Source organism: Athene cunicularia (genome assembly GCF_003259725.1).
Source record: "Athene cunicularia isolate RWA chromosome 7 unlocalized genomic scaffold, athCun1 chr7_part1, whole genome shotgun sequence".
In the NCBI taxonomy this organism is placed as follows: Eukaryota; Metazoa; Chordata; class Aves; order Strigiformes; family Strigidae; genus Athene; species Athene cunicularia.
In genome coordinates, this window is record NW_020799107.1 from 12,736,936 (window position 1) to 12,759,478 (window position 22,543).

At 37.0% G+C, this 22,543-nt stretch overlaps 1 protein-coding gene across 1 annotated transcript in view; it reads left to right on the top strand.

Annotated features, from left to right (window-relative positions):
- The window catches only part of TTN (titin), a 241,668-nt gene that overhangs the window by 157,443 nt on the left and 61,682 nt on the right, over positions 1-22,543 (top strand). The window contains 43 exon segments of the mRNA XM_026852428.1: positions 264-548; positions 842-993; positions 1,128-1,275; positions 1,409-1,586; positions 1,683-1,804; positions 1,897-2,184; positions 2,275-2,571; positions 2,689-2,875; positions 3,490-3,605; positions 3,703-4,002; positions 4,240-4,539; positions 4,637-4,742; positions 5,845-6,041; positions 6,147-6,452; positions 6,545-6,823; positions 7,663-7,962; positions 8,065-8,367; positions 8,461-8,835; positions 8,934-9,236; positions 9,700-9,999; positions 10,088-10,384; positions 10,485-10,769; positions 10,861-11,154; positions 11,544-11,843; positions 11,950-12,258; positions 12,350-12,540; positions 13,030-13,459; positions 13,960-14,268; positions 14,678-14,826; positions 14,918-14,950; positions 15,051-15,180; positions 15,281-15,580; positions 15,668-15,985; positions 16,076-16,372; positions 16,481-16,780; positions 17,482-17,796; positions 17,893-18,041; positions 18,930-19,080; positions 19,171-19,452; positions 19,543-19,845; positions 19,933-20,235; positions 20,350-20,631; positions 21,096-21,395. Coding sequence (XP_026708229.1) covers positions 264-548; positions 842-993; positions 1,128-1,275; positions 1,409-1,586; positions 1,683-1,804; positions 1,897-2,184; positions 2,275-2,571; positions 2,689-2,875; positions 3,490-3,605; positions 3,703-4,002; positions 4,240-4,539; positions 4,637-4,742; positions 5,845-6,041; positions 6,147-6,452; positions 6,545-6,823; positions 7,663-7,962; positions 8,065-8,367; positions 8,461-8,835; positions 8,934-9,236; positions 9,700-9,999; positions 10,088-10,384; positions 10,485-10,769; positions 10,861-11,154; positions 11,544-11,843; positions 11,950-12,258; positions 12,350-12,540; positions 13,030-13,459; positions 13,960-14,268; positions 14,678-14,826; positions 14,918-14,950; positions 15,051-15,180; positions 15,281-15,580; positions 15,668-15,985; positions 16,076-16,372; positions 16,481-16,780; positions 17,482-17,796; positions 17,893-18,041; positions 18,930-19,080; positions 19,171-19,452; positions 19,543-19,845; positions 19,933-20,235; positions 20,350-20,631; positions 21,096-21,395 — 10,869 coding nt within the window.

The window sequence follows — 22,543 nt, forward strand, 5'->3', positions numbered from 1 at the left end:
AGGACAAAAATCAAAACAATACAAAATCTTTGTATTAAAGGGTAAATTATATCTACTTGATAATGCTAAAGTGTGTTATCATCTCACTTATTTCTAAAAAACTTCTAGCCAGGAGAGGTAGGGAGTGATAACCCACAGCTAGGCAGATAGCTCCAACCTGCAGGCTGACATACAGTCAGAATCAGCCTCTCAACACAGTTATTATTAGCTATATTCAGAGCAGCTGAAATTACTTCATCAAATTCATGTTTCATTTTTTCCAGTTGGACCTACAATGGACCTAAGTGCTTTTAAAGATGGGCTGGAAGTTATTGTTCCAGAGCCAATCAAGATCCGTGTTCCTATCACTGGCTACCCTGTGCCAACTGCCACATGGTCTTTTGGTGACCAAGTCTTAGAAGAGGGCGATCGTGTAACAATGAAGACAACTGCCTCCTTTGCAGAACTAGTAATTACTCCAAGTGAACGTCCAGACAAGGGAATTTATTCCTTAACATTAGAAAACCCTGTGTCATCTGTTTCAGGAGAAATTAATGTTAATGTCATTGGTAAGTAGAAATGTATATGTTCTAGCAGTAATATTCCATATTTGCCTTGCTAAAATCTAATTAGGTTAATAATGTGAAATCACACAACTTTTGCTAAACCACGAATATTACAATATAACTAAAAACTAGAAATATGTCCTCCAGAATAACTCTTTTCTGGTTTTCAATATCCAACTTTGCTGTTTAAGGAAGAATGACTAAGAAAAGTAAGTCTTCTGACAGATTGATTACATAAGAGATCATCTGTCAAATTCTGATTACTACATAATGAGGAGAATTTCTGTTATTTCTAGCTCGTCCAAGTGCACCAAGAGAACTTAAAGTTTTAGACATAATCAAGAACACAGTGCAGCTATCATGGGAACCTCCAGAAGATGATGGTGGAAGTCCAGTTACTGGCTATATAATTGAAAAACGTGAAGTAAGCCGGAAAACATGGAGCAAAGTAAGTTAATTCTTATTTCAATTTCTTTTTGCTATACTATTTCCACATATGCTACTGAGTTTTGTGTCTTATTTTTGGTAATTGCTCTTTGGAAATAAATTTTAGAAATACATTGGAGCCTTCCTTCTCTTTAGGTTATGGATCATGTAGTTGACCAAGAGTTCACTGTACCTGACCTCATCCAAGGAAAAGAATATTTATTTAGAGTTTCTGCATGCAATAAATGTGGCCCAGGAGAACCTGCATATATTGATGAACCTGTAAATATGTCAGCACCAGCAAGTGAGTCAACTGTTTCACATTGTGGCTGATATTGTATTTCTGAAATCATGCTGATTTTCTTCAAAATAAGATGTAAAAAAAAATCTTTCTTAGACTGGTTTCTAAGACCCTGTATGTTTTTAATTTTTAATAGCGGTGCCTGATCCACCAGAGAATGTTAAATGGAGAAATCCAACATCAAAAGGAATCTTCCTAACCTGGGAGCCTCCCAAATATGATGGTGGTGCCCGCATTAAGGGTTATCTGGTAGAAAAATCCCAACGTGGCACAGACAAGTGGGAGATATGTGGGGAGCCTGTTGTTGAAACAAAGTAAGAAAATTAACATCAGAATGTATAAACTTTAAACTAACTGTGCCATTCTCAGCACTTTAAATATCTGGAATTTTTTTTTTTTTTAATAAATAGAATGGAAGTTACAAAACTCAAGGAAGGAGAGTGGTATGCATATCGGGTTAAAGCTTTGAATAGAATAGGAGCTAGCAAGCCAAGTAAGCCAACAGATGATATTCAAGCCATTGATGCAAAAGGTAATTACTTCAATCGCTGAGTTACAATAGACACTTTATCAGTCTCTGAAATAGTGTTTCTATAACAACATTTTTATTCTCTCCTAAATCAGAGGCTCCAGAAATTTTCTTAGATGTGAAACTTCTTGCTGGACTTACTGTGAAAGCTGGAACTAAAATTGAGCTGCCAGCTAAAGTAACTGGAAAGCCCGAGCCCCAGGTTACTTGGACCAAGGCTGACAAAATTTTGAGACCTGATGACAGAATCACCATTGAAACCAAACCTAATCATTCTACAGTCACTATTACAGACAGTAAGAGGAGTGACAGTGGAACCTATATTATAGAAGCTGTAAATTCCAGTGGACGTGCTACTGCTGTTGTTGAAGTTAATGTTCTTGGTAAGCATGTGTTTTATGTTTATAAAAATAATTAGTAACATAATGAGGTATACAAGCAGAAAATTAACATTCACATCTTGTCCTCTACAGATAAACCTGGCCCACCAGCTGCATTTGATGTATCAGAAATCACAAATGAATCCTGCCTTCTGACATGGAATCCTCCACGAGATGATGGGGGTTCTAAAATTACCAACTATGTCCTTGAGAAAAGAGCTACAGATAGTGAAATATGGCACAAGTTGTCATCAACTATTAAGGATACAAAATTCAGAGCTACCAATTTAACTCCTCATAAAGAATATGTGTTCCGAGTCAGTGCTGAGAACATGTATGGTATTGGGGAACCAGTAGAGTGTAGCCCCATCATTGCAAAATATTCATTTGGTTAGTTAATTAAATTAATATTAAATTTTTACAATATCTTAACAAGGAAAAAGAAAACATGTATGTGACGGTTCTGGTTTTTCTTTTCTTTTTTTCAAAATGTATTCATTTATACAGATCCACCAGGCCCTCCAACAGGTCTCAAGCCTACAGAGGTCACTAAAGACTCAGTGACCTTAACATGGAATGAACCAGATGAAGATGGTGGCAGCCCCATAACTGGCTACTGGGTTGAAAGATATGATCCCGAGCAGGATAAATGGATAAAATGCAATAAAATGCCAGTGAAAGATACGACATTTAAGTAAGACTTTAGTCAATTTAGTCTGAAATAGATCACAGACACATAAAAATGTAACAGTAGCCTTTTAAATTAGTTTTACATTGTTCTTACTCTTTTTTCCCTGCTTCCATAACTTTAGATCCAACTAACATTGGGTGGTATACTTTTTTGATAATTAGTTTTAAAGAAGAATGTCTTTACAGAAGAGAGCATCATCACTTTTTTTTTTTTTAAATAATGTTATGCTTACTAATGTCTGCTACGTAATTATTCATAAGACATTATAAAATAGCAGACAGCCATCTCAAGTATTAATTTGCAAAAACTTTGGGTTTTTTGTCTTCTGATACTTGTATTAACAAGTATATTATATAACATATCATATATGTGATGTGTTATATATCATGTTATACGTTATACATCAGGTATATTATATAACATATCATGGTGCACCATTTTACTGTGGACTATATACCTATTTTGAATGTTCACCATTTCATAAAACATCATTAGCAGTAATTTGGGCATTTTCAGATTGTCCAAGAAAACTGTAGTGTGAAGAGTAGAGAGAATAATGTTTTAGACATGAGTTAATGAGTAAAACTGATTTAATAAAATTTAATCTTTATTTCCAGAGTTAAAGGTCTTACAAATAAGAAGAAATATAAGTTCCGTGTCTTGGCAGAGAATCTTGCAGGACCTGGAAAACCAAGCAAGGAAACAGAACCAATCCTAGTGAAAGACCCAATTGGTACAATAAACACATTTTTAATGGTTCAGTGGTTTAATTAACAACAAAAACAATTATTTGTTTTCAATCACGTAATTAATATTGCACTCCTGTCTAGATCCACCATGGCCTCCTGGAAAACCAACTGTGAAAGATGTTGGCAAGACGTCATTATTCCTGAACTGGACAAAGCCAGAACATGATGGAGGGGCAAAGATTGAATCTTATGTCATTGAACTACTAAAGACTGGAACAGATGAGTGGGTGAGAGTAGCTGAAGGCGTTCCCACAACTGAACACTTCCTCAAAGGGCTTATGGAGAAACAAGAATATTCATTCCGTGTAAGAGCTGTGAACAAGGCTGGCGAAAGTGAGCCCAGTGAACCCAGTGACCCTGTGCTGTGCAAGGAGCGGCTCTGTGAGTATTGTTTCAGAATGTGCTGCTACTGCAAAGACACTGTCTCTGTCTTTAAAAAAAGCCCCATGTCAGGCTATCTCTGTTACCAAGTGAACTCTTGGAAGGCTTATGAAATAATAATTATATTTGCCCTGCTTCAGCTAAGAAAATAGAAAGTTTTAATAGTTTTGGTGTACTCCCTGTCTTCTAAGATCTTTGATGGAATTAACAACTTGTTTTACCTTTTCTATTTTGCAGATCCTCCTTCACCGCCTCGGTGGCTTGAGGTTATTAATATTACTAAAAACACAGCAGATCTTAAATGGACTGTACCAGAAAAAGATGGGGGTTCCCCAATTACCAACTACATTGTTGAAAAGAGAGATGTAAGGCGAAAAGGCTGGCAGACAGTTGATACAACAGTGAAAGATACCAAGTACACAGTGAGCCCACTGACAGAAGGCTCATTGTATGTGTTCCGTGTGGCTGCTGAAAATGCCATTGGACAGAGTGATTATTGTGAAATTGAAGATTCAGTGCTTGCTAAAGATACTTTCAGTAAGTTTCAGATTTGTTTACTGAGTGACCAGTAGAAAAAGCTCACGTGTAATGTAATGGATTCCTATTCTTCTAATGTGTGTATTTTTTCATTTAGCAACCCCTGGGCCTCCATATGCTCTTACAATAGTTGAAGTGACAAAAGGCCATGTTGATTTGAAATGGGAACCACCTAAGAATGATGGTGGCAGACCAATTCAAAGGTAAGGTCATTTTAATTTTGTATGGGGTTTCCTATAGATTAAGATCTTTTAATGAATGAAGACATTTCTCTTGAAATGTTTATATTTTGAATTGACACCGTTCATATGAAAAAGAGGTGGATGGATGTTTAAAAAAAAAAAAAGCCACATGGTCAAAATAATTGTTTCGTTTTAAAATGTGGACATTATGCAAATATAAATAACTTAGTGCCTGAAAAATGAATGTGTGTCAACATCCTCAAAAAAGCATCTAATCAAATCAGATTAAATTGAAGTGCATATAAAATATTAAAAAATTAATGCAACCATAGTCCAGTGCCTCCAGATCTGTAGCCACTTAGACCCATCTATCAAGTAATATTCTTACATTTTCCTTCTGACTTAGTTTCACATTCAAACTGTATACACTAGGCTAAGATGAAGCCTTATCTCTTTTCTGTTCATTCACTTCTTTATTACACGTTTCAAACAGACTGTTTTACTCCTTTGGGTTGCTTCTAACTTCTCCTTTTCTTCGGTTTCTATAGTATCTGTCCTCTGAAATTCACCTTGAATGCCAGTTATATTTTTCCTCTTTATATTTTCACTCTTCCTCTCCTTCCCAATCACAGTAAGCAGATCTTGAACAAAATTACAACTCCAGAGGTCTGTGTGAAGAAACATAAGTCACTTTATTTGCATTACTTTCCCATAGCCTACCACAGGCATAATTTTGACAGCTCAGTAACTTGCAGATAACATCTACGAACATTCTCAGTGGACTAACCACTGACATCCAAACTAGCAAGGGTACAAGTATAGCATGGAAGTTCTTTTACCTCTACAGCTCTCTAAAACCTGAGAACACAGCAGAAGTTCAGGAATTGGCTTTCAGAATTGGGTCTGTCACTAATGTCAGCCCTGTTATGTCCAAGACCTACCAGGACTACCAGGATTAAGTGGCTGTTGTGTGAAGTAAATATCATTAAATCTGTCACCCATTACTTTCTCTACTTTTCCATTGGCCAAACTATGCTAATCTCTCTTTATCTGTTTTATTGAGCAAGGAGTCTGAAGTGTTCATATTTCAAGTGCCTAATAGTATTTTCCCTAATTTATTCAGATACGTTATTGAAAAGAAAGAAAAACTAGCCACTCGCTGGGTAAAAGCTGGCAAGACAGCTGGTCCAGACTGCAATTTCAGAGTGACTGATGTCATTGAAGGTACAGATGTACAGTTCCAGGTTCGTGCAGAAAATGAAGCTGGCTGTGGTCATCCCAGTGAACCAACCGACCTTATTCATATTGAAGATCCCACAAGTAAGTAATAGTATAATATACAGTGCATGGATTATGGAAGCAGTTCTACTCTGTAGGACTGATATTCTGGGATAAAAATGACAGAATTCATTACCATTTCTGCAGGCCCTCCTTCGCCACCTCAGGATCTGCATGTCACAGATGCAGGTCGAAACCACATTTGTATTGCATGGAAACCACCTGAGAAGAATGGTGGAAGCCCTATTATTGGGTATAATGTTGAGATGTGTGAAGCAGGAACAGAAAAGTGGATGCGAATCAATTCTCGTCCAATAAAAGATCTAAAATGTAAAGTGGAGGAAGGTGTTGTTCCAGACAAGGAATATGTGCTTCGAGTCAGAGCTGTCAATGCTGTTGGAGCTAGTGAGCCATCAGACATCTCAGAAAAAGTTGTTGCCAAGGACCCAGACTGTAAGAATAAATTCCTTCTTTTTCAGATCTGTATAACTGAAAAAAGAATGGTGTTTGGCAACTTTCTAGTAATATTATACTTACTTTTACAGGTAATCCAACCATTGATCTAAAAACTCGTGACATTGTTGTTGTTAAAGGACAGAAATTACGTATCCCTATACCCTTCAGAGCTGTTCCATCCCCAACTATAACATGGCACAAAGATGGCAAAGAATTGAAAGCTGGTGACAGAACAACAATGAAGAGTGACTACACCTCTGCATTGCTTGAAGTCATAGACAGTGTTCATGCTGATGCTGGTGTTTATACTATCACACTGGAGAACAAACTGGCATCAACAACTGGCTCAGTCAATGTCAAAGTCATAGGTAACTAAGCTTCTTCCATGCTGTGAAATACACTTATCCTCACTTGAGCCCTGCAGCTGACAGAAGAAAGGACTAGAAAAATCTCTTTTCTGCCATATGGAGCAATCACTTCAACTCAGACACATATAAATTGCCATAAAGCCATTAATGTTACAAAATCCCACAAAAAAAAACCCACTTTAACCCCATTGGTCTAACTAGTCAATGGCCTCTTAAAGCCTGATTATTACGAATAGTCACCATATGTAGGAGAGCTGAGCACGCACACGACCAATGTGATCAAGCAATGCCCATTTATTACAACTAAGAAAGCCCTTTTATAATGTTCTCCCACACACGTGAGTAACATGCAGTGCAAGTCCTCAAGATCAGACAGTTAACTTAGTCCGCGCTTTAAACCTTCTTATGACTGGATAAAAAGTGCCACATCAGCCTTGCCAGGCTTCCTGCCTTGTGTAACTTCCTCTTCCATCCCAACTCCTTCCAGGGGTTGTTTGTCTCGTCGAGTTTCTCCCCCCTCATTCAGGGTCACATCCTTATCGCATTCTTGCTTGGCTGAGGCTCTTATCAGTCTTGTTCTCACGCAGGATTGCTCACATGTCCATTCCCTCGCAGAAAGTCCTCTAGAATCCCAACAACCATAAATATAAAAAAAATTATAAAAATTCTGAATATTTTTTATCTTTAGGAACATATATTCCTATATATATATGCTGTGTAGCCAACATTTGTGGGTTTGGTCTGCTTTCTGCAAAGAAATGCAATATAATTTCATATTTGTAGGAATACAGTTTTCCATCTATTTAGTTAACTGATTTTGTTATTCTTATTTACAACAGGTCCACCTGGACAGTGTAAAGACATTAAAGCAAGCGAAGTAACAAAGAATTCTTGTAAAGTATCCTGGGAACCTCCAGACTTTGATGGTGGTACTCCTATTCTGCATTACGTTCTGGAACGCAGAGAAGCTGGTCGTAGAACATATATCCCAGTCATGTCTGGTGAAAATAAGCTTTCATGGCAAGTCAAAGATCTTATCCCAAACAGTGAATATTACTTCCGTGTTAAAGCTGTCAATAAGATTGGAGGAGGTGAATACCTTGAACTAAGAAACCCAATCATTGCAGAAGACCCAAAACGTAAGCATTTTTTACTACTAATTAATCAAGTAAATTGAATTTTAACCAAAATCTTCATACTTTCTTTTCTCATATGATCCCTCATTTGCTACTCTTTCACAGAGCCTCCAGATCCTCCTGTTGACCTTGAGGTCCATAATCCAACATCAAAATCAGTAACACTTACATGGAAACCACCCCTGTTTGATGGTGGAAGCAAGATTATGGGCTATATAATAGAAAAGCTCGCTAAGGGCAAGGAGAGGTGGGAGAGATGCAATGAATACCTTGTACCCCTATTAACTTATCCAGTTAAAGGTCTTGAGGAAGGAAAGGAATATCAGTTTCGTGTTCGTGCGGAGAATGCTGCTGGCATCAGTGAGCCTTCTCGGATTACTCCTTTTGTGAAAGCTGTGGATCCTATTGGTATGAATTGCTCGTTTGATTGTAGTAATTGCCATACATCCTCAAATATATTGGAAGATTCTACTCTCTGTTTATCATTCTGTGTTATTACAGAGGCTCCAAAAGTCTTCCTGGCTGCAAACCTACAGTCTGGCCTTGAGGTGAAGAGAGGTGATGAGATCATACTTGAGGCACATATTTCAGGGTCACCATATCCATCTATCACTTGGCTGAGGAATGATGAAGTTGTCAGACCAGAGGAAATCAAAAAGAGAGTAACAACATATACAAGGAAGAAGAAGGGTGAAGTTGAAGAAGAGAAGCCTTTCCAGCTTTCACTGCCAGAACGTATGAGTATTGACAACCATAAAGAAGGAGAATCTGTACTATCAGTTCGTGACTCCATCAGAGCTGACCATGGCACATTTACAATTAAAGTAGAAAATGATCATGGTGTTGCAAAAGCCTCTTGTGAAGTCAACGTGTTAGGTATGTAATGAATGTCCTCCAAAACACCTAGTTGTTCAGAACGTTGGGTAAGAAGTGCACAAGATGAGTACTCATCATTTTTCTTGCTTTACTAACAGATATACCTGGGCCTCCAGTCAACTTTGTATTTGAAGATGTGAGGAAAAATTCTGTCATTTGCAAGTGGGAGCCTCCCCTTGATGACGGTGGAAGTGAAATCCTAAACTATGTACTGGAAAAGAAAGACAATACAAAAGCTGAAATGGGCTGGGTCACTGTCAGTGCAACACTCAGACATTGCAAATTCCATGTAACAAAACTGATTGAAGGAAAAGAATATCTGTTCCATGTATTTGCTGAAAATAGAGTTGGACCAGGGCCACCATGTGTTTCAAAACCAATGATAGCGAAAGATCCTTTCTGTAAGTTTTAATTTTGAAATGTTTTCAGAAAACCAATGTAAAACTACACATGCTCTTAGAACACTCAGCTTCATCTATGTGAATGTTTCCCAGAGGAAACTTGAGGAATGCAATTATTATTTATTGCACATTTTAAACAACTGAAATAAGGGGAAATATTGAAAACATTCTAATTTCAATAATAAAAAATAAGACTTACAATCAGTGTCATGAAACTTCATACTTAAAACACTCATCTGGATACTGACATTCTCTGTGTTCAGTAGACTATTATTTTTACCAAAGCAGAGAACCACTGCAAGTTTGATCACTGATTGCAGTTAGGAAGCAAATTTTCTAAGAAAGAGCAGAAGAACCATAAATGACTTAAAATCAGCATTTCTCATATTTTAGTTCTCTCTTAGCTTTGAGTAAGCTCTGAAGAAGACAGCAGTGATGACAAAATTGCAATTCTTTTTTTCAGCTCCACCAGATCCACCTAATAAACCCGATGTGCAAGATGTTACCAGCAACAGTATGTTGGTTAAATGGAATGAACCGAAAGACAATGGCAGCCCTATCATAGGATACTGGATTGAAAAACGTGAAATTAATAGTACTCACTGGGCTCGGGTCAACAGGAACCTTGTGAATGCTCTGGAAATAAAAGTTGAAGGACTTCTGGAAGGATTAACCTACATCTTTAGAGTGTGTGCTGAAAATGCAGCTGGCCCTGGTAAATTTAGTCCACCATCAGATCCAAAAACTGCACAGGACCCAATAAGTAAGTAACTTAGCAGAAGCTAATAGCAGGCAGGTGACAGAATAGGATTCATAGCCTTTAACTTTGATTTACACTTATTTATTTATAGTGCCACCTGGTCCACCGATTCCAAGGGTTGCTGATACAAGCTCAACTTCTATTGAGTTAGAATGGGAACCTCCTGTGTACAATGGTGGTGGAGATATCACTGGCTACCATGTATACAAACAACTGGTAGGAGTAAATGAGTGGTCACGTTGCACAGAGAAACCCATTAAGGTTCGACAGTATACTGTGAAAGAAGTCAGAGAAGGTGCAGACTATAAACTCCGTGTTACTGCACTTAATGCAGCTGGTGAAGGACCACCTGGTGAAACTGAACCCACAACAGTTGCAGAACCTAAAGGTATTGCAATTGTATTATTTTCAAGAAATGTCCAGCTGCTTAGAAGTTGTTGTTTGAATCTCTCCCTTGAACTAATGAACTGTTTGTATCTCTTCTGCAGAGCCTCCCACTGTTGAGCTGGATGTTTCTGTCAAAGCAGGCATTCAGATCATGGCTGGGCAAACTATTAAGATTCCTGCTACTGTGACTGGACGTCCTACTCCCACCATTGCATGGACTGTGGAGGATGGTGAATTAGACAAAGATCGAGTTGTTATTGAAAATGTTGGCACAAAATCTGAGTTAACCATTAAGAATGCATTGAGGAAAGACCATGGAAGATATGTAATTACTGCTACCAACAGCAGTGGTTCCAAATCTGCAGGAACCAGAGTAGAAGTATTTGGTAAGACAAATATTTTTTTTAATAAAATGAGCATTTCTTATAGTGAGATAATCTTTGGGCTTTACCCTACTTGTTTGATTTTGTTTTCCAGATGTTCCTGGGCCAGTCCTTGACCTAAAGCCAGTGGTCACAAACAGAAAGATGTGTTTGCTTAACTGGTCTGATCCTGAAGATGATGGTGGCAGTGATATCATAGGCTTCATTGTTGAACGGAAAGATGCCAAAATGCACACATGGAGACTAGCTATAGACACAGAGAGATCTAAATGTGATATTACAGGTCTAGTTGAAGGGCAGGAGTATAAATTCCGTGTTAGCGCCAAGAACAAGTTTGGTACTGGTCCACCTGTTGAAATAGGACCCATTCTTGCAGTTGATCCACTAGGTGAGATGACTAATGTTATGGGGTTTTTAAAACAATTTTTAATTATAGGTTGATAAACTAGTATTGTTGTGAGGATTACTTTCTATACAGAAAGTGTATTTACTTTTCTACTACCTGGATAAGGCATCTGCCTTAAATTAATTACTTCAGTCAGAATTCTGAATCAGTTCTGTAAAACCACTATGGTTCTTTATGTAATTATGTCTACTGAGACACTACTAGTTACCTTTTTATCCATATACATGAGAAAGTTTATACTATCCATAATCATACTCAGGTACTTTGCATACTAAAGCTCTAGCTTTAAAAAGCCAGAGCTACTGTACTATATGGTTTAAATTCTCTATTTTTTTAATGCTTTTTTCATTATGATTTATCTGTGTTAACAGGTCCTCCAACAGCACCTGAGAGGTTCATGTACACAGAGAGGACAAAGTCAAGCATTACCCTTGATTGGAAGCCTCCGCGTAGTGATGGTGGCAGTCCTGTCTTAGGATACATTGTTGAGAAGAGAAGACATGATTCAAAAGACTATGAAAGAGTTAATGCAAGGCTCTGTCCAACAACATCTCTTCTTGTTGAAAAACTTGATGAACTTCATATGTATGAATTCCGTGTCAAAGCTGTGAATGCTATAGGAGAAAGTGAACCATCATTGCCCCTAAATGTAGTTATACAAGATGATGAAGGTATATCTTCTTGAAAGAAATCCATACAAATATCTCCAGAACACTGCAAGGCAATTTCTTTGTTTCATCTCCATCCTTACTCTGTCATTTTTTTTCTTGTTTTCAGTACCTCCAACTGTTACATTACGCTTGGCTGTGAGAGGAGATACCATCAAAGTGAAGGCAGGAGAACCAGTTAACATTCCTGCTGATGTGACGGGTCTGCCAATGCCAAAGATTGAATGGGACAAGAATGAAGTTTTAATTGACCAAACATCCAGTGCACTTAAGATAACCAAGGAAGAAGTATCTAGAAGTGAGGCAAAAACTGAACTTATTCTGCCTGCAGCAGTGAGGGATGATAAAGGCACTTACACTGTGAGAGCTTCCAATCGTCTTGGCACTGCATTCCGCAATGTGCATGTTGAAGTATATGGTAAGGATGCAACACTTAAATAAAATGACAGCTATTAACATGCTTTGCCTTTTTTCTTAATTTAATTATATGCTCCATTACTTCCATACAGATCGTCCTTCTCCACCAAGAAATCTTGCTGTTTCTGATATTAAAGCAGAATCATGCTATTTAACATGGGATGCACCTCTTGATAATGGTGGTAGTGAAATTACCCATTACATTATTGAGAAACGTGATGCTAGTAGGAAGAAATCAGAGTGGGAAGAAGTCTCCAAAAGTGCTGTTGAGAGAAGATTTGGGGTAATTTATATAATATCTTTATGAATACATAAAAAATAATAGTAGTACACATCTAATGAAAACTACTACTTGCATAGATACCTGTGCTCGTGCTCTATTTAGACTGAAGAATTACTGGATGAATGTTGCACATCTATGTATGTGTGTTTTCGTCATGTGACCAAAAAAAAAAAAAAAAAAAAAAAAAAAAAAGTTTCTCTTTTGCTGCTTAATCTCAGCTGAGTTTATAAGACATCTTCCTTTCCATTTCCCAGCATTATTGATAGCTTTGCCAACTGCAAAAAAAAACATAAAGACATTTTTATTTATATTTGGTCCTATGCACATGAAGTAAGAATATCCCTGAGGCATTACATGCAGCTGTGTAGTGCATAAACATAGGTATGTCAAAGGGATTCTAAGACAGAATTTAAAGCAAAAACTGCTGCATAACTCCAAATAAGTTTATTCTGAAAGTAGACAAGTATTTATTTAAATCTTATTTTTCAGGTATGGAATCTTGCAACAAATGAAAAATATCAATTTAGAGTCCGGGCTGTAAACAAATACGGAATAAGTGATGAATGCCTCTCAGAAAAAGTTGTTATTAAGGATCCCTATGGCCTTCCTGGACCTCCTGGAAAGCCAAAAATCTTAGATCGCACCAGATCATCAATGCTGGTGACTTGGGAACCTCCTCTGAATGACGGTGGCAGCCCAATAACTGGTTATTGGCTGGAGAAGAGAGAGGTGGGAGGTGTCTACTGGTCACGTGTTAACAGGGCTCCAGTAACAAAACCATCAGTAAAAGGTTTACAGTACAATGTGCTTCGTTTGGCTGAAGGTGTTGAATACCAGTTCAGAGTTATGGCTGAAAATCTTGCTGGAATTGGTCCTCCAAGTGAACCATCAGATCCTGCCTTAGCAGCAGATCCCATATGTAAGTATATAATTTGCATGACTATTTCAAGGACATCACACCAGAACCAGAATGTGCTACTACTATTTATATTGATTTTAGTGCAATTACTCCAATGTTTTGTTTTCTTTAAACCAAAAAGAAAATATTGACACAAAGTAGTTTCCTGATACTCTGTTTTTCACTGTTTTAAAAATAATTAGCTTTAATTTCATCTTTTTACCTCTTTTATGAACCTTAAACTGTAATAACATCAATACAAACATTGCTGGATAAACTTGAGTTCAGAATCAGATTTTCATATTATTTTCTTTATTGTTAGAGTTCAATATTTATGCCTTGTACCTTAAGTATCTCTTAATAATATATGTAATATCTCTATGTATGTTCTAGCATTATACACTGTGTATGACAGAAGAAAATTAAAATACCTTCATTCTTATAGAAACTATTCAGAAAAATATAGGCGGACACTAACTGTTAGGTAATTTTTACTTGCTCTTTTTTTTTTTTTTTACAAGTTGTGCCTGGTCCACCATCTTGCCCAGAGGTCAAAGACAAAACCAAATCATCTGTAGTTCTTGCATGGAAGCCTCCACAAAAGGATGGTGGCAGTCCTATAAAGGGATATATTGTTGAAATGCAAGATGAAGGTAGTACTGACTGGAAGAAGGTGAATGAGGGAGACAAACTCTTTCCTACTTGTGAATGTGTTGTTCCCAACTTGAAAGAGCTCAGAAAATACCGATTTAGGGTGAAAGCTGTAAATGCTGCTGGGGAGTCAGAACCAAGTCCTGCAACATCAGACATACCTGTCCAAGATATTCTAGGTAAGTGTTCTGTGAATTAATTTAGGTATTTATATCTAAATGCCACCTACTGCTGTGAATGTTCAAGCAGGATGCCAAGCAAGCCAAAGTCAAAACAGAACAAACAATTATGCAAAAATATAACAAAATATTAACACACATTATTTGAAAGTGACATGATGACTGTTACCAGGGCAGGATCCGTTGGAAAAATGATGAGCACCTACAGTCATACTAAGGAAATAATATTTATTTTATGAAGAAATTACTATGACAAATTTTTCTATTCATATACTCCCCAGCTTCCTTTTTGCACACCCAGCCTTTCTCACATAAACACATCTGCGTCTTTGTGGGGGGGGTTAGCTCAGTGCTGACAGAAATTTGCTTTCAGTATCTCTTAACATGTATATACTAAATATTTTTGCAGAGGAACCAGAAATATTCCTTGATATTGGAGCACAGGATTTCCTCTCTTGTCGTGCTGGCACAACGATTAAAATTCCAGCTGTTATCAAGGGTCGTCCAATTCCAAAAACATTTTGGGAATTTGAAGGAAAAGCAAAGACAACAGCAAAGGTTAGTAAAAGAAAAAGCTTTTTTCTACATGTGTTTCTAGACATTTAAGCCTATCTCTTTTTATATTTACATTGTTTCCCTTTGTTCATAGGAGGGAGGTCATAATGTACCTGAAGAAGCTCAGGTAAAGCAAACCATTTTTATAACTTTAGTACTGTTGCATTTTTCAAACATAAATATTTAAGTTTGGTCTATAAATTCTCTTTTTTTTCTGTAATACACAGGTGGAAGCAACTGATACACGTTCAGTGATTACCATCCCTGAGTGCAACAGAAGTCATTCCGGACGATACAGTATTACAGCAAAGAACAAAGCAGGACAAAAAACTGTGCATGTCAGAGTCAATGTGCTTGGTATGGCTTATACATGTTGAAGTGTTCAAATACTAGATTTTAGTCTTGGTTTTCTACATAATTATGTAAAATTGTTTCTGTTGTGCTTTTACCTTAACAGATGTCCCAGGCCCACCAAAAGACCTAAAAGTAAGCGATATCACAAGAGGTAGTTGTAAACTTTCATGGAAGATGCCAGATGATGATGGTGGAGATAGAATTAGAGGCTATGTTATAGAGAAAAGAAATATTGATGGGAAGGCCTGGACTAAAGTCAATGCAAACTGTGGAAGTACATCCTTTGTTGTACCTGATCTCATATCTGGCCAAGAGTATTTCTTCAGAGTACGTGCAGAAAACCGTTTTGGTGTTGGTCCTCCTGCAGAAACCATCCAACGCACCACAGCCAGAGATCCAATCCGTAAGTGTAATAAAAGTCAAATAAATTCTTTAAAACCAGATGGTACTGTACAATGGATTTATTCACATTTGTGTTTTGTTTGTGAAGATCCTCCTGATCCACCTATTAAACTAAAGATTGGCCTTGTAACCAAGAACACGGTGAGCTTGACATGGAAACCACCGAAGAATGATGGTGGAGCTCCTGTTACACATTATAATGTTGAATGTCTCCGCTGGGATCGTACTGGAGAAGTGAAAGAGACTTGGAAGCAATGCAACAGACGTGACGTGGAGGAAACAAAGTTTACTGTTGAGGATCTTGTAGAAGGTGGAGAATATGAATTCAGGGTCAAAGCTGTAAATATAGCAGGTCCTAGTAGGCCTTCAGCCACTGTTGGCCCACTTGTTGTCAAAGACCAGACATGTAAGTACTAACTGATACCAGTAAATACAAATTCCATTTTAAAATGATGAAGTATTTTTCTATGTTAATTTTTTCAACATTTCACTGTAGGTCCACCATCTATTGAACTCAAAGAATTTATGGAGGTTGAAGAAGGAACAGATGTTAACATTGTGGCCAAGATAAAGGGTGTACCCTTCCCCACATTAACGTGGCTAAAAGCTTCTCCAAAGAAACCAGATGACAAAACACCAGTGCTGTATGATCAACATGTCAACAAGATCATTGGTGAAGATACTTGCACTTTATTGATTCAGCAGTCTCGCAGAAGTGATACAGGCTTATATACTATAACAGCTGTAAATAATCTGGGAACTGCTTCAAAGGAGATGAGACTAAATGTTCTGGGTAAGATATCAAAAACTCTTATGCATTGCATAAATCAATAGTATTCATGTGATACTTTACTTTCATGGCATTTGAATTCATTCTTCTTTATAAAAATTTATTTTTTAGGTCGTCCAGGACCTCCAGTGGGACCTATTAAATTTGAATCCATTTTGGCTGATAAAATGACAATATCATGGCTTCCTCCATTAGATGATGGTGGTTCTAAGATTACAAACTATGTTATAGAGAAAAAAGAAGCAAATCGGAGGACATGGGTACCTGTTACTAATGAGCCTAAGGAGTGCTTATTCACTGTTCCCAAACTGATGGAAGGCCATGAGTATGTGTTCCGCATTATGGCACAAAATAAATTTGGTATTGGAGAACCTTTGGATAGTGAACCAGAAACAGCACGAAACCTTTTCAGTAAGTAGAAATATGCTTTCAAATTATGTCAGTTGTTTTTATATGCTAGTATGTGTACAGCATCTATTAAACACCACTACTACTTTTCTCTCTTTACGTAAGTAAATTTTCTAGAATAGCTTGAAGAGCTCAGCATAAATAGTTAGTTCTTAAAAGCACATGTAGTACTTAAAAAAATACTTTTCTCCCTCCTTGTTATATATTAAAATGCAATCAAGGATGCGTTTTAAGGTTTAAATATATTAATAAGGGTTTATCTGATAAGATTCAGGTCGTTCTATTGTATTTGAGACATTGTTGACCTCTCAGATCAGGAAGGGTTTATTTCTTGCCTTCAGTTTTGAAAGAGAAATTAGACAGGGTACCTCTGAAGTAGAAGGAATGTTAGGCTGGCAAGAGAAAAATAATTCTTAAAACATCCAAGGTTAGGCTGAGCACTGAAATGAGATACTGATCCTGTAAGGCAAGAAAAATTCATTTTTGACAATTGTTTTATGAAGGAACGATATTTTATATTTCATGAAAGTGTATGCACCTGAATAGGCATGGGAAGGTGAATGAGGGAAGGAGTCTCATACAGATAGGTAACTAAATAACGCAGCCGTGACCATGTCAGTGCATAGATCTGTTTTGCACTCTAGCTATCTCAGTCTTTCTTTAGCATTTTTTTTTTACAAGCTATGTGTGAATTTTTCCCCCAGCTGTTCCTGGACCGTGTGACAAGCCAACAGTTAGCAGTATAACACGTGACTCAATGACTGTAAACTGGGAAGAACCGGAACATGATGGTGGCTCTCCTATTACTGGTTACTGGTTGGAGCGCAAAGAGACTACTGGAAAGAGATGGACCAGGGTTAACCGTGATCCTATTAAACCTATGACACTGGGGGTTTCATACAAAGTTACAGGTCTTATTGAAGGCTCTGAATATCAGTTCCGTGTTTCAGCTATCAATGCAGCTGGTGTTGGTCCACCAAGCATGCCATCTGACCCAGCAATTGCTAGAGATCCTATTGGTAAATATTTTAGATTCCTATTTTTTATTTTGAAAATATTCAAGTAAGAACATAGAATATATTGTTATGCTGTGTTGGTATGATGATATTTTTCAGCCCCACCTGGCCCTCCTATTCCAAAAGTTACTGATTGGACAAAGTCTTCTGTAGACTTGGAGTGGACACCACCACTAAAGGATGGTGGTTCTAGGGTCACTGGCTACATTGTTGAGTATAAAGAGGAAGGAAAGGAAGAATGGGAACGGGTAGGTAGAAAAATATTACAGAATCTGCATATCTTCTCTTTGTGTGTCTATCAAAAGAAATTGCTCCGGAAAATGCATTTTTTTACAAATTTGCACTATGCAAGTTAGTTCCTAAAGATTCTTATTTTTGCATTATCTTCATATGTTTAAAATATAAGACCAAATGTAAAAGTCAGTAGTTGTACCTCCAAAACATCATTAACTTTGCAGTTTACTAAACTTAGAATTTTAAAATTTCTGTTTAAAGATCTGAGAAATTATGTAGGTAATTTGTGATAAAAAACCAAACCAAAACAAAAACAGAAGAAAAGACCAAGTTAGAACTGGCATAAAAGTAAGTCTCACTGGTTTCAAATGTGCCAGATCATTTGCAAATCTATGTCCCTACATTTTCCTACTTTTTTCAATAATTCGTTACTGAATTATTTTTTCAGTAATAGACTATTGAAAGTTTAACTATTGGCTATTTGACTTATCTCCATAAATATTTGGGTGCATTTTAAGTAGTACCTAAATTTTCTGCACTGTTTCCAGATAAACAAGCTTCATATTTAGGTTTAAAAAGAACAAAGAATTCCTTTGTTTTTCTACTCTCACTTATATTAATCTATTTGTCCAATAATACATGTAATTCTTCTGAGACCACAGACCGTTGTAATTACTGTAATTTATCTTGCTGTTGGAATTATCAAAAAAGTGAATCTTCAGAATAGCTTGTATTTCCCTGTCTTGTATTTCTTTACACGGATTCTGAAGAATTTTGTGTGAGCTAGATCCATGTACGCTTAAGATTGTCTCATGGTTGTAAATGTGAAATAACATCTGGTTTAAGATTTGTTTCAATCATCACAAATTGATGATACCTTAATGTTATAATATTTTTTCCAGGTAAAAGATAAAGAAATTAGAGGAACCAAGTTCGTCGTGGCAGGATTAAAAGAAGGATGTTTTTATAAATTTAGAGTTAGAGCAGTGAATGCTGCTGGCATTGGAGAGCCTGGAGAAGTTACAGACATTATTGAAATGAAGGACAGAATTGGTATTTATCATTTACATATACATTTTTAGTACCTCTAAGTCAAAGTGGGAAAAAAAAAATTCATGGAATTTTTTTGTTCACCTCCCACAGTGGCTCCTGATATTAATTTGGATGCAAGCGTCAGAGACAGAATTGTGGTTCATGCTGGAGGAGTAATTCGGATCATAGCATATGTCTCAGGAAAACCAGCTCCCACAGTGACTTGGAGCAGAGATGACCGAGCTTTACCAGAAGAAGCCAAAATTGAAGAAACAGCTATTAGTTCTTCTTTGGTCATCAAGAATTGCAAGAGGAGCCATCAGGGTATATACACTCTTCTTGCTAAAAATGCCGGTGGTGAGCGGAAGAAGAATATTATTGTTGATGTGCTAGGTAAATATCAACTTCAGTCCTCGTGAACAAGTAAAATTTCATAACATTCAGCATGTACACTTAAATACTCCATTTCTTCTTTGCTTTCAGATGTGCCAGGCCCGGTTGGTATGCCATTCCTTACTGAGAACCTAACCAGTGACTCTTGTAAATTGACATGGTTTACTCCGGAAGATGATGGTGGTTCACCTATTACCAACTATATAATTGAAAAGCGTGAATCTGACCACAGAGCTTGGACTCCAGTAAGCTGCACAGTTACAAGACAGAATGCGACTGTTCAGGGACTCACTGAAGGGAAAGCCTACTTCTTCCGAATTGCAGCTGAGAATATAATTGGCATGGGTCCGTTCACAGAGACAACAAAAGAGCTTGTTATTAGAGACCCAATAAGTAAGTATATATTCAAGTTTGGATTACTATCATATGAGAGGAATATGCAGAAAAATTAATTTACTGTATTTTTTTGTTTATTCACAGCTGTTCCTGACCGTCCAGAAGACCTGGAAGTAAAAGCAGTTACAAAGAACTCTGTTACATTAACTTGGAACCCTCCAAAATATAATGGAGGCTCAGATATCACCATGTACGTACTAGAGAGCCGTCTAATTGGAAAAGAGAAATTCCACAAAGTTACAAAGGAGAAGATGCTTGATAGGAGATACACTGTAGAAGGCCTGAAAGAAGGTGACACCTATGAGTATCGTGTGAGCGCTTGCAATATTGTGGGGCAAGGCAAGCCATCATTTTGCACAAAACCAATCACATGCAAAGATGAAATTGGTATGTATGTTTTTCGTATTTATTTTTAAATCAGTGATTACATTTACTGATTCCTTTTCCTTATTAATATTGCTGACATTTGCGGGCATTGTGTTTTTTAATATCGTCTTTCAGCTCCTCCATCACTTGACCTTGACTTTAGAGACAAACTTATTGTTAGGGTTGGTGAAGCTTTCAGCCTGACTGGACGTTACTCAGGCAAGCCTGCACCAAAGGTTACTTGGCTAAAGGATGATATTGTTGTGAAAGAAGATGACCGTACAAAGATCAAGACAACTCCTACAACTCTTTGCTTGGGGATACTAAAATCTGTCCGTGGAGACTCAGGCAAATATTGTGTTACTGTGGAGAACAGCACAGGATCAAGAAAAGGATTTTGTCAAGTTAATGTTGTTGGTAGGTTTCACTGAACAAGAGTATTTATTGTCTGTGATACATAGTAGTGATTAGAATTGACTGAATTCTATAAAATGTAAATATTAAAATGTATTCTTTATTAAAATAATTTAATTTACTGCATTCTCATTTATACTAAAATAGTATTTATTCATTTTGAGTACATAGTTAACTCTGTCTTAGTTTATTCAGCATGAATAATTTAATGTCCCAACATACATTTAGAGAATGTCAACACTGTAGAAAATGTCAGTCACCAAATACCTTATAAGCATTAAGGAATTAACTGCAGTGAGTCAAACACATATTAAAGAGAAATAGTCCTGAAGTCTTTATTCCTTATTAAAACTGTGATGCCAGGTTTCTAATTTCATAATATATTTAATGCATTGACACTGTTTAATCTATGTCATTATCTGAAGTTCTTATGAAAGCATGGGTATGCTTTATTTCTTCTTAAACAGATCGCCCATCACCTCCAGTAGGCCCAGTTATATTTGATGAAGTTCATAAAGATCATATGGTAGTTTCCTGGAAACCTCCATTAGACGATGGAGGCAGTGAAATTACAAATTATATTATTGAGAAGAAGGATGCACACAGAGACCTGTGGATGCCAGTTACATCTGCCACAGTTAAGACAACATGCAAAATACCTAAACTGCTTGAAGGAAGAGAATATCAAATTCGAATTTATGCTGAAAATCTTTATGGCATAAGTGATCCTCTCATCTCTGATGAGATGAAAGCCATGGACCGTTTCCGTATGTTATTCATTTACAATCTTACTTTGATGCTTTAATCTTTACTCTTGTTTTTAGTGTTCATAAACTCTTTTTTTCTTTTTTTCTTTCCCCCCCCCCCCAGAAGAATTTTTTTCCCCTCATTTTCTAAAAACGTATAATTTTGATTCCAGAACCTCCTGAGCTGATACTTGATGCTAATATGGCCCGAGAACAGCATGTAAAGGCTGGAGATACCCTGAGACTTAGTGCTGTTATTAAAGGTGTTCCATTCCCAAAAGTCTCTTGGAAGAAAGAAGATCATGAGGTTTCACCCAAAGCTGATATTGAGGTTACAGGAGTTGGCAGTAAGCTTGAAATTCGTAACACTGTCCATGAAGATGGTGGAATTTACTCTCTGACCGTTGAAAATCCAGCTGGTTCAAAGACTGTTTCAGTAAAAGTTGTGGTCTTAGGTAAAATTTTTTATTTTCTTTTTATACTGCATGGTTTTAATTTATAATTAGAGATTAAGTAATAAAGGAATGTCTGGAAAATATCATTAAACTGAGTTCTAATAAATACACAGTAGAAAAAGGACTAAAGTTTCCACAAAATATATGCATTTCTCTTGAAATTTACTAAGTCTTGTAAAAAAATGCTTTGGTTATCAAATAGTTAACAGATTCAATTTTTGTCAATATTAGATAAGCCCGGTCCACCCAGAAATCTGCAAGTCAGTGAAGTTAGAAGCGATTCTTGCTATCTCACTTGGATGGAACCAGAAGATGATGGTGGCTCTGTCATTACCAACTACGTGGTGGAAAGGAGAGATGTAGCTTCTGCGCAGTGGGTAGCCATCTCATCAACCTCCAAGAAACGCAGTCACATGGCTAAATATCTGATTGAAGGCACTCAGTATCTCTTCCGAGTTGCAGCTGAGAATCAGTTTGGTAGAGGTCCATATGTGGAAACACTCAAGCCTATTAAAGCTGTAGATCCACTGCGTAAGTGTTTTTCAGTTATATGATTTGTTTTGTTTATGTTGTTCTTGTTAATTTTTGAGATTATTTTGTTGGTACTAGTGTGAACATGGTACACTGCTACCATAGACTGGTCATGCTAGTAACCATTTTGATTTTGTATTTTAAAAGATCCTCCAGGGCCACCAAAGAATCTGCATCATGTAG